This window comes from Morone saxatilis, unplaced genomic scaffold (assembly GCF_004916995.1).
Source record: "Morone saxatilis isolate NCDOM2014 unplaced genomic scaffold, NCSU_SB_2.0 Contig24, whole genome shotgun sequence".
Classification (NCBI taxonomy): domain Eukaryota; kingdom Metazoa; phylum Chordata; class Actinopteri; family Moronidae; genus Morone; species Morone saxatilis.
Window position 1 is genome coordinate 26,327,434 of NW_023339807.1, and position 12,317 is coordinate 26,339,750.

Sequence of the window (12,317 nt, forward strand, 5' to 3'; positions counted from 1 at the left end):
TCCAGGGCCTTACAAATTAAAATTCCCTAACATTTAAAATGCTGGTTTTATAACTTGGGGAACTCTACTTCTTAACTACTCTACTTCTTCGTTAAACTGTTAACACTTCCCTGGAACTCTGGGGAAAGCCCTGTTTTAAGTCAACCAAACTTATTCATACTGAACTTTCATAATAACCTGCAGAGAGAATCTAGCTGAAATCCACCATGTCTGTTGCCCCAAAAACCTTCTTTAATGTCTTTATATTTGGTCGTACAAAGTATTAGATAGAAGAATAGCTTACTCAGCTTCATTCGACAATAAAGGAGCACTCATTCAGTCTCTCTCAGGGCACAAAACACAGATTTTATTTAGTCTCATAACAAAACCTGAACTTGCAAGAAATTTTTGTTGATTATTAATGAAAAAATAATTAAATTTCCCTTAAATGTTCAGGCTAAGGTAAGACCATGAGAACCCAACTGTATAACTTTTTACCTGAAGAATAATCCTGTTGTAAATACTAAAAGAACGAAAGAAGTGGTATTGTCATTATACAAGATTTTTCTGCATAAAAAACCCCAAATATCCATGAAAACATGTAAAATATGAAACAACACAGAGCGTCTCACCTCACTGCCCCAGAGGTCCTGCAGGTCAGGATTATTGGTTCCTTCTCTCTGCAACTTGTTCTGCCTGTTATGGCTAAACTAACTTGTAATGGGTTTTACCTCAAACTAGTTTGGGTATATAAAAAAAATAACAATTACAGGCCATCGTACTGTACACCCAACAGAGCCCAGACACACTGCTGGCAGAGAAAATATTCATTCAAACTCGGAGATAAACGATCATTTTTGAGGATAAAACTTCTTATCTTACATAGAAATGTGGCTAAAATGGATAGGATCGTGAGAACTGCTGTACAAATGAAACTCTGTTCATTGTATTCTTTCCACCCTTTTGTTTATAGTCTAGGGTAACAAAAACGTACTGTCCCTCTGCTGTTTGCTGCAGTTTTACAAAACCAAAAAGCCCCTTTAAGTTCTTCTGAAAGAGACTGAAAAAATAAAGGGAAAGGAAGTGTCAGCATTGCTCTTTTCGCGGTATTTGTTGACAATATGTATATATTAATCAATCCACGTCTGGAGGGGATCTTTAAAAGATAATTCAAGATAAAGGTTGAGAGATTGGGTCCAGAACAGTTGGCTTTGAAATAGCTTAAATAACACAGTTTCTCACAAGACTTTGAATCACACAAGGATGTTGTGGTTTTGGTCAATTTGAACTTTATTGACCTGGTGTCAGAGTCCCCTGTGCAGCTTCTCTGGTGCGGTTAAATATTCAGGTTTTTCCCTGGTCGATGGCTCACAGTGAACCTTAAGGAATGTTGGATGAGTCTGAGAAGAAGTCAGCGGTTTTCATCCTGACAAAGAAACCTCTCAGTCTGTTTCATTCTCACCCAAACACCAGCAGAGTCCCTCAAAGCCTCAGCAGCTGCACAGCGGCCTGCAGAGTTTAAAAGATGAATCTTTGTTTTGAACTTAAACACTTTTCTGATCCTCCCTGCCACAGCAGATCTGAGGTCAGGCTGCTATGATGCATAAGATAATTAAAGTGAAAGATGACCGTATGTTTTTGCCTGATTCACCATGGCTGTGCCTAAATCTGGAATTACCTCTCATTAATCATGGTTTAGAGTTACAGTTTTATGTACTGTTAAACACACCAACATGTATACAGCACTGTATAACCACAGGAATTGCTGTGTATTTGTTCATTATTTATATTATCAGTTCAAGCTACCCTTAATGTGTATTATATCACTGACATTTAATTTAATTTTCCATTTTTGTATCTTTTGTGAAGTGCACATGTACTGTACTGCCATATCAGGTATTATGTTCTACTCTTCAAACTTCATGCACTTGACACTTACTTACACTTACAATTACTTTTGACCCGGAAGGGCAAACTTAAAAAGTCTAAAATCCAATATTTAGAATTTTACATGTGATTATTATAAATTAATTTAACAAAATGTCTGTAAACAACTCAACAATAAGTTTAAATGCTGGTTACTGATGTAAAACAGGTATTTGTTTTCACTTTGGGGAGAAAAAGGGACAAAAAAGCCCAACAGAAACATCTTTAGATCACACCATAACACCATCTCCAGGAGCTCACACACTCTTTAGCACTCCTTTAGTTACCAAACACATCAGAGCCTCAACAGAAAGTAGTGAGAACCAAGCAGTGTTGATAACGTGGTTCCTTCACAGTAAAGAGTTTTTGTCAATACATCTAAATGTAATCATTTTAAATTGTATCACTTCAGGTCTGCTAGAGTTGGACTGACTAGATTCATGGTGTGTTCTGGTCTTCACACAGACTGTATTAACTGGTAGAGGGTATAAAGTAAAGCTGCTGTGTGTTTTTATCCCCCTGCAGGCGTCTCTCCTCTCCGGGCTGCTCCTGTTCACGCTGTGTCTCGTCTTTTCTTTCTGCCAGGAGGAATATTCTGGATACCACTCAGGTCAGAGCTGCCACCCGCTGCTGTGATCAATTGTTCTTAACTAACACCTACTGAACACAAATTTTACTTTTATTTATCATTAACAGCTTATACAACAAAAGGAGACACAGTAGAAACAAACAAAACTATATTGGTTTTATTTTAAGAAATGTTCCATTTGTGCCAAACGGTTATATAAAATATTAAAGGGACATTGTGTAGGAATTTCTCCCATCGCGCGGTGAAATTGTATTTTGCGTTCAAACGAATAGTGCTCTCTAGCGCCCTTGGTTTTCAATGGTATTGCAACTGACGGTAGCATTATTACCAAAAGTATGACAATCATGTTTCCAAATCACTTCAGCGAGTGTTCTTTGGGGTTTTGGCTGAGTTCGTTATTCACAAACTGAAAATCTGCATTGATCATCTAAATGTGGCATTTATAGAATTATCCTCGGCATGCCATGTTTATGTTGTTTTTTTTGGTAGCCTGCCATTAAGGGCCCTATGTCGTGCATTAAAAAACCTGTATTCTGACGTAACATTGACTTACTGTGGAGGGAGAAAGGCCAGGCACTCGATGTCCTTCAGTCTTTCTCCATTAGCTCTTTCCACCTGGGAAAAGTATCCCCGATGTTGACCTCGTTTTCTGAATACGCCGTCAGTTGCCTTTTATCCTTTGCTTTCTTCCCGACGATACTTCTTGCTCTGTGCTTAGCATAAGTATGTCCCTTCATTTATACTAAGGCAGTGCGGACTTTTAATGTGCAAGGCAGTGCAAGCGCCTCTCATTATCTCCTTCTCCTTATAGCTGGTTTCAGTTCCGTGCGCTGGCTCTGAACGAACCGCGTTGCTTAGCTAGCAGGTAGGGCTATGCTGTATGTCCTCTGGGATGTAGTTTTTACTCAATTATGGCGAAACGCATGGCAGGTCTCCTGGACTTGCCCGTCCATGTATAGAATTCTTGCTTACGGTTAGTCATATTGGAGGGTATTTGCACCCAAATGAGACCATTTATTTTGAATGAAGACATGATTTAGAATAAAATACTTAAATATACACATGTCTTTTAAAGGGGGGATAGCGATTAAAATGTGTATGTTTTAGAAATGAAACATTGTTGTGGTCTAAAATATAAATAGGCTATCTGTCACATGTTATGGTATTTACAGATTTATTTTATGTTACATACCTAATTTAAGAAGACCCATCTTAAAACCTGCCTTTTCTTGGTAGCTGCATTGTGCTGCTTCTTCCTCACGAGACTCTTCAGTTGTAATTAGTTTTTTAGTAGTATTTGCAGTGAATCCATGTTTAAATTAGGCTAGTCCGGATTTGAACCGGGGACTCTCGCCCGAAGCTGGATCATACCCCTGGCAACGAGCCAGCTCACAAGTTTGACATCCCGTAGAAAACAGGTGTGACGTGCTTCTTTACTCCAGGTGAGGAACCCCTATGAGGTCTTGGTCGACCACTACGGCGCTTGCTGCTCTCAACCCTCCCCCCGGGTGAGACAGGCCCCCCGTTTTCCTCTTATTGTGTTTACCTGTATGTCGTGAAGATGTACAGATGTGGAAGACACGTCTATAAGTTTGTCCTTGTGTCCATCAAGAGTATCACTGAGCGACTACGCTACGATGAGGACAGAGGCCGAGAAAGGGGATCGACCCTGGCCCGCCCCCACACGGGCACCATGATCACGAGGACCCTTCCTACCCACACCACGAGTCCCATACGGGCAAGCGAGGCACGGCCATGCAGGACGCTCCCTAGGTCTTGAATGGGGTCACGCGTGCTCTGTTTCGAGATGGAAAACATCTCACCTCAGTCCTTATCAGCCGCTTGGAGTTTCATTCATACCAGACCTCAGGGAGTCTAGTTGTTCAGTGATTTGACAGCGACTTCTTTTTCACTTATTTATAGGTGCAATGATAATTTACTTTACATTAATTAAAAGGTCCCTGTGTGTAGAATGTGGTCAGTATGTTTTTCACCTGACCCATACTTACACAAAGAAGAAACAGAGCTGTTATCTCTTAAAGGACCAGTGTGTTGTATTTAGTGGCATCTAGTGGTGAAGCTGCAGATTGCAACCATTTGAATGAAGCTCAGGCTGTGCAGGAGAAACCACAGTGGTTATTCCTGTAGAGACATAGAGGACCCGCTCCCTCTGTAGATAAAAGCAGCTCATTGTAAGGTAACAAAAACATGATTCTTATTTAAATGTTTAATTTAAATATATTATACTTTGGCAGAAAAGAACTGTTACCAAACTGCCGGAAGTTAATGGAACGGAAGGCCCTAACAGGTCCAATAAATCAGGTTTAGAGCTCAGTTTGTGCTAAAAATACATTTCATGGTAGCAAAAAGTATTTTAGGTGGTGTAGATGTGAAACCTTATCACTAGCAAATAAACACACCTTAAAAAGCTTCAAATATATTTTTCCTCTGGTTGTCTGTGTGGTTTAGGAGTTACAATGCCAACCTTGAACTGCATCATTTGTTGTTTAAATCTGCCTGTGGACTTTTGTTGCCTCTCCCTCCTTTCCTGTCATTTCTCCACTATAACTGTATAATAATCTCATAATGTGTTCACCTCTTCATGTTTGTAACCCCAGGCTCCCTTATATTTCTAAATTTAGGGTATAACATTTCCCTTAATCAACATTCAGAGTCAGATTTATTTTTTTACTTTATTGTTCCACATACTTTTCACCTTAATTTCAACATAAAATGATGAAAGATTGTAAAAAAAATTGCAAAAGTGAACCACATTTCAAGAAAAGTTTCAAAATAAAAGTAACAATAATAAGATCAAGACAATTCTTATTGTTTTTATGAGAGTAAATATGCATTTCTCAGCAGACAGTCCACAGCACGTATTCTCACGCTCCCTGGGGTGTAATATTGTTGTGTTTCAGGTCCCGTATCCAGCAGGACCAGACACAGACTCCTCTGAGGAGTCTGGGCTTGACGCAGCACTCGTGGAGGAAGGGCCGACAGAGTGCGACTGTGAACCCGGAGAGCCTGGGTTCGCTGGCTTCGCAGGACCAAAGGTACCGACTCATCATATCAGCGTTATTTTATTCTCCTTCCTGCTGTCAGTGGTGAAGAAACTCCTCTGGCTTCTGAAAACATTACACTGGCCTGATGGAGGAGCTGTTATTCTCCATCAGAATTTAAACTTTCTCATCTCATGCATCAAATCCTTTTCCTGTATGTCATTTAGGTTTTTTTTAAACAGTCTAATGGAAGCTTTCATGTTAAAAAGTAGTTTTTGTACATACTGACTGAATTTCTGGAAATAAACAGAGAAAGACTTGTAATTTTACACAAAATCCTGTTTAATTTTTGGCTTTTTAATGTTTAATTAAAGATATTTGCACATGTAAAAACAATGAAATTACCTATAAATTCAGACGAACACTGCTATAATAATAATAATAATAATAATAATAATAATTAGGCTTACATTTATAGAAGAGTGTTGTTATTATTTAGTATCATTGATTTTTCTTTCTTTTCATTTTAAGTTATAGAACTGTAATAACCATCTGTGAAATTACAGTAATTATTGCTTCAGTGATAAAAACTGTATTTTGAAAGTTTACCAATGCTTATTAACTTATAAAAAACAAAACTTCCATAATTATAAGAGATATCTGTCAATTAACAAACAAATCCATATAAAATTACAGAACAAATACTTTGTTTTACTGTTAACTAATTCTATATAATCTTAGAAATGTATTAAACTTGAATTTAATCTATTAAATAAACTGAAAATATCTGCAAAACAATTATAGATTTGCAAATGTAAATGAAAACATTTGAATTTCTTTGAATAAGATGTAATTTTATGATTATTTACAGTTACAGATTTTCCATGTTATTTGACATTAGACATGTAAATTCCCAGGATCTTTGTGTAATTTTATTAATATTTCCATGTATTTAAAAAATACAGAAAATACTTGTGAAATAAACAGAAAAACCCTGCAAACATACATTGTTTGATGATTGTTTACATGATTGTTTTATTGTTAATGACACTGAACCTTCCTCTCAGACACCTCTGGTAAACAAAAATATATGTAATTGATCCTTTATGATCATGTGCAATTCCTATAATGAACACATCACAACAATATCCTCTGTGTCAACTTTTGCACATATATTGTCATTTTTCTGATGATTTGTGTAACATGTTGTATTTATTATTTTTACTTTGTTCTGCTTATTATTCTACAGCAGTACTGCAGTGTATTTGTTGCTCTATATATTTACCATGTTGTTACATCAGCAAGAAAATCAGTTTATTCTAGAGATCCATATGTTTCTATCTGAAATCAATCTTGTTCAATAAATGCATACGTCTGTTATCTTTTTCCTGATCTGTTATTGATTTCTTTTTCTATTTCCTGTCAGGGATCCAGAGGTCTGCAGGGTAAAACTGGTAGGCCGGGGATTCAAGGCAGAGAGGTGAGAGTCTAAAACATTGTTACAGCACATTTATATTTGTGACTTATTATTATTATTAATCACATTTACTGTGTATCATTTTTGTAAATAAATAAGTAGCATGAAGGAAACTACAACCTGGACTTCATTATATAACCCATAGCACCCTGATTAATGATGAGAAAACCTAAACAACAGAAGAATCCAGTTACGGCTGAGCTGAGGTGGTTTTGCTGCTGCAGAGCTCACTGGGAGACTTATTTAAGGTTTTATTTGTGTATTGTTTGTTAGGGTTATAAAGGAACCAAAGGGGTTCGAGGAAGAGGAGGAGACACCGGACTGGTGGTGAGTAAACAATCAACTGGATGAGGAGCAAACTGAAGAAAATGAAAATGAAACAAAAGTAAAACTAAACATTTTAAAATTCCATACCTCAAGTTAGGACAACAAAATCAAATTTTAAAAACATATTCTACAAACTAAACTGTAAAATCAAAGCTATTTGATTTGTAACTGTGTACGTCACTCACTGTCTCTGAGTGATAAACAACAACAAGTCCTCAAAACTAAAAGCAATTCATATTTTTTAATGTTTGTTTATTTGTAACATTTTTAACCTTTGACCTCTCGTCTCGCAGGGCAACGCTGGTCCTGAAGGAGATGACGGAGGTTCTGGTTTCTCTGGAGCCATGGTGAGTTCACTGACCGTCCCACAGTGCTGGTTGTTTTGGATATAAGAACACAACACTGTAACGTATAACTATCTAATAAATGTACCTTATGTTGACAACAGGGAGAACCTGGACTTCCAGGAGACCCAGGCGAGCAGGGAGAGCTGGGCCTGAAGGTAAACACACACGCATTCATTATTCAGTCTTTTCACTTTCTTCATAATGGTTCACATATTTATACATTTTAATAAATTAAATTGGTTCTTTTAGTGAAATATTCGAAAAAATTGTAGTTGATAACTTGATAAAATTGTAGTTTTTAAATATTCTTTGTTATTGTTTATGAATATTTTAGAATTAATGAGCAGTGAAAATGTTTGTTGACAGGTTGTGAAAGTAATCTTTGTTGTTGTATACGTATGCATCCATGAACAGCTGCAGCAGATGTGTTTTATTCATATCTGACATCCCTTCCTGTCCACAGGGCGACATCGGTATGGAGGGACCACGCGGAGGAGTCGGAGGTCTCGGTGAGACTGTAAGGAAACAACCTCAACCTCTGAACTGAACTTTGTTGTAAACAACATATGACTGTCATTTCTCCCCATTTCTTCCTGTTTCTGCTCTGTGTGTTTGACCTCTGCATATTACATTAAAGTAAAACGAATTACATTCAAACTGAGAGACATTAAATTACAGACAAAATGGAAACTGTAAGACGGGAGACAAATCAGTTATAAGATACAAAATTTTAAAGTTATTTGTAAAAAAAATATTTTTATTCAGAATTTTAAAGTACAATCATGCTAAGTTTATTTTTCGATGTATCAGTTAAAATAGTTGTGATTTAGAAATCTAAATACATAGAAAGAGTTTTAAATGTTTATATTTAAATAAATATAAATTAAGTAACTCAATATTTTTCAGAAACTCGCTGATATTTTACATTAAACAGTGTTTAATTGTCAATTTGCTACACTACATGAATCCTGGAAACAACCCTAAACTAAACTGGGGCTCAGTTACAACATTTTATTTGATACTAAAATAATTATCTTGAAAAAACAAAATTATCTTGAGAAAATGTGAATAAAATCCTTGCACACTGGGGTTCTGCAGTACGGAGGCACTGATATAAAAATAAACATTTTTATTTATTTCTTATAAGAAACCTCTCGTCTAGTAAACATACAGAGGCAGATGAAGAGGCAGGAGGGAAACCACCTGCTGATCCAGGTGATCTTCGTCTGTCGATCCAGGATTTGTTGCTTTATTGGTTGGAAATCACCCAGGCTTTTGGTTTCTCCAGCTGTTAATCAGCCGTCACCACGCTCCGTCACCTCGTCCACAATCAGGTGCCGCAGTGCACAGGAAAAGAGACTGCTGGTGAATTTGGGGGTTTACCAGCCGACAGCTGCTGCTGACGCTCTTAAACCACACGTGAAATTAATTGCGTTTTTCAATTCTAGTCCAGTATTTTCCAAACCTTTTCTTTTTCCAAACTCTTAACACCAACTGCACTAAATTGTGTGAATTTATTGATCACTTAACCATCAACCACCAGCAAAACCCGCTCTTTCTATGGCTCAGTTTGTCAGTGTTTGCGTCCTATATTTCAAAACTGAATGTATGAAATTTAATTAGACAGCAGTATAAACATTTCCTCAGCTCCTCATTACCTGCCTCCATCCATCGAATGTGTTTATGCTTCAGTATCCTTTTTATTTCATGTCAGCCGGCTTTGATATCACAGCATATTCATTATTGTTCTTATTCAGTTAGGCAGCATTACACAGACAGACACACACGTTTTATGATTTTCATCATTATTTGTTTTATTTCAGGGCCCCAGTGGTGACGCTGGACCTGTAGGACCAAAAGGAGGTCCAGGTATTAAGGTAAAGAAAAGTGTTAAACACAGACACACACACACACACACACACACACACACACACACACACATTTACACTTGATATACACCTGACATTTTCAAACTACTTGTACAAAGTAATTAAAGTGTAAATGATATTTTGTACACATTTGAATATCTGTTTCGTGTAATGGTGAAAATTCTGAAAATGTAAAATAAAATAATTCAGAAAAAAACTTTCCCTCCTTTCTGACTCTTGTGTTCTGCTCAGGGGTCTCGTGGTAGCGAGGGCAAAGAGGGTTCTGAGGGACGAGAAGGACAGAAGGTATGGAAATAAAACAGGCTAAATGTGTACTTGATGTACATGTGAAGTACAAACTATTAACAATATATGTGCAAAAACTACTACTACTACTACTACAGAACTACTGTATTTAATCCAAGAGCCACATCGGTGATGTTTCATATCTACTCTAATCAGTGACTTGTGTTCTATATTTGGGTGAAAAATGTGATGTTACAGGTGATATTACAGCCGTGTTGCACTTCCTTCTGCTCACCTGTAGAGGTCGAGAGAGGTCATAGCTAACGTGATGTCTTTCTAACCATCCTGCTTCCTCCCGCAGGGTCAAACTGGAGCTCCCGGGTTCCCTGGTGACGTCGGCGACAGAGGATACACTGTAAGAAATGATCCCCAGTCATCATCTGAATATTTACTCTGAGCTGGTTTGGATTTGTGCTCAGGATCAGACCCCATAAGTCTTTCTTATTTAAGATCTAAAACGTGGATAATTATCATGGCTGGCAATGGCAGAACTCTAAAGGACTGCAAATTGTTAAACCCGATCTTCAAAGGTGATTCTTTTAGTTCACGTTCTCAACTCAGCATCAGAGTGTCGTAATATGCCACAATTTGAGCCAATATAAGAACCAGAGTAGGCACTTTGTGATCAGTTGTTTTGTCTCCAATCCAATCATCAGCATTATTATTGGTCACTAGAGAAAAATTATTTTTATTTGGTCAAATTTCATTATTCTAAGCATGATAATAATCTCACTTAAAATAGTATTTGAATGCAAGAAATCTTCCTCCTGTGCTCAAAATGTCCCATCAGACAGATTTATTAATGTGGACGATACATTTTTACTAAGAACAAAGCCTTTATACTCAGGTTAGGTTAGATTAAAGTTTTCATTGAGTTCTCCTTTTTTGTGTTTCCAATCTTATGACAACATTTAAAATTAAGTAAGTAAGCATGTGACAGGTCTGTGCTGTTTCCTTTATTGAGTTTCGTTCTGTCTACGTAGCAACAGATTAGATCACTCTCAGAGGGAACTAAAATATGTGGAACTAAGATTCAGCCAGTGTGACTTTAATAACTCCTTTTACTCGTTATTTAAGTGACTCCATCAGTTCTCCTGAATTAACTGTTTCAGTCATTTTTCCTCCTCATTGTGCCCAGGTTCCTTTGTGATAATCTTTCCTGTCTGTGTTCCTCAGGGTTATCCTGGACAGCCGGGATCCATCGGACCCAGTGGACCAAAGGTACAAACACACCTTTTCATTTTATTACTATAGTTTATGATTAAATATCCCCGATCAGATGTTTGTTCTCTGTTTGAATACCTCACTGTGTGGGTGTATATGTGTGTGTGTGTGTGTGGGTGTGTGATAAAGTTTCAGTTTCCGTAGTTTTAGTTTCCCCATGATTTCCAGACAGGAAATACTGAAACCTCATTGAAGTATCTCTCCAGTCCGAATGATTCAGTGTGACATAATGCTACTGGCTTAATCTCAAAGACTTACTGAGCGCATTCATAGGCCACAGAGAATTTATTTTATTCATACATGTCAGTGCTCCTGTAATGAATCACAATCCACACAATAGATACAATCCTGTACTGAAATCCCCTACAAGGAACTTCCATTCTTGTGTTGATTCTGGCAGCTCCTGTGGACAAAAACGTTTCATTGATTTTAAGGGGAAATCTGACAAGGTGGAATTAAAAATGACTAAATAAAAATAGCCAATCTTCTCTCTGATGGTCTTGTTTGTTTATGTAGGTCATACAGAGGCATACACTCATATATAACTCAATGTAGTGTGTTTAAGTACAGTAGTTGAGTAAATGTACTTAGTTACCAATATTGGTCACAAGTAAACATTGGTTTGTTACAGAAGCGTATTGCATTCACTTGAAATTGTATTTTTTCTTCTGTTTTTCAGACTAATTTATTTTCTGAGTTTAGAGCATTTGAAACAATACACATACATACATACATACATACAGACACATTCATTCCTTTATTGAGAGCTTGATTTAACGAAACAAACATGAGCAGTTGTTTAGTTTTACTTTGATCTGGGTTAAGACACGGGAGATATCCTGTCTTTAAGTCATATGTGTATTATCATTTAGTTTGTCGACTGAGGTAGATAGTTGAAGATGGGGCATGTATCTGAGGGCAGATTTACGCTTCCGTAACACAACACTTCCGTAACACAACAACACTGCCTGAAGTCTGAAGTCCTACCAGCGCCACCTGGAGGCTGCAGTGCTCATTAGTCAGAGGTTCCCAATCTATTTGGCTTGTGATTGTGGCCCCTTAAACAAACTACGGAAGCGTGGACCTATGGTGACTCCTGCCCTCAGATACATGCCCCATCTTCAACTATCTACCTCAGGTGTCTGCGTAGAGTCGACACACTAATGATAATACCATCTATATGACTTAAAGACAGGACTATCTCCCAGTGTCTGAAACCAGATCTTTAACGGAAACAAACATGAGTGGTTGTTACTAGTTCAATCAAGTTTT

The 12,317-nt window shown here is 37.4% G+C and overlaps 2 protein-coding genes across 2 annotated transcripts in view; both read left to right on the forward strand.

Annotated features, from left to right (window-relative positions):
* LOC118336472 overlaps nucleotides 1-12,317 on the forward strand; it is a 744,338-nt gene that overhangs the window by 413,592 nt on the left and 318,429 nt on the right. The gene's annotated exons all lie outside the window — the stretch shown is intronic.
* Nucleotides 1-12,317, forward strand: part of zgc:113232 (uncharacterized protein LOC541546 homolog) — a 24,988-nt gene that overhangs the window by 424 nt on the left and 12,247 nt on the right. The window contains exons 2-15 of the mRNA XM_035673221.1: nucleotides 2,431-2,515; nucleotides 2,602-2,624; nucleotides 3,937-4,002; nucleotides 4,107-4,232; nucleotides 5,416-5,550; nucleotides 6,923-6,976; nucleotides 7,247-7,300; nucleotides 7,594-7,647; nucleotides 7,749-7,802; nucleotides 8,111-8,164; nucleotides 9,471-9,524; nucleotides 9,768-9,821; nucleotides 10,123-10,176; nucleotides 10,998-11,042. Coding sequence (XP_035529114.1) covers nucleotides 2,431-2,515; nucleotides 2,602-2,624; nucleotides 3,937-4,002; nucleotides 4,107-4,232; nucleotides 5,416-5,550; nucleotides 6,923-6,976; nucleotides 7,247-7,300; nucleotides 7,594-7,647; nucleotides 7,749-7,802; nucleotides 8,111-8,164; nucleotides 9,471-9,524; nucleotides 9,768-9,821; nucleotides 10,123-10,176; nucleotides 10,998-11,042 — 912 coding nt within the window. The remainder of the gene's footprint in view (nucleotides 1-2,430; nucleotides 2,516-2,601; nucleotides 2,625-3,936; nucleotides 4,003-4,106; nucleotides 4,233-5,415; nucleotides 5,551-6,922; nucleotides 6,977-7,246; nucleotides 7,301-7,593; nucleotides 7,648-7,748; nucleotides 7,803-8,110; nucleotides 8,165-9,470; nucleotides 9,525-9,767; nucleotides 9,822-10,122; nucleotides 10,177-10,997; nucleotides 11,043-12,317) is intronic.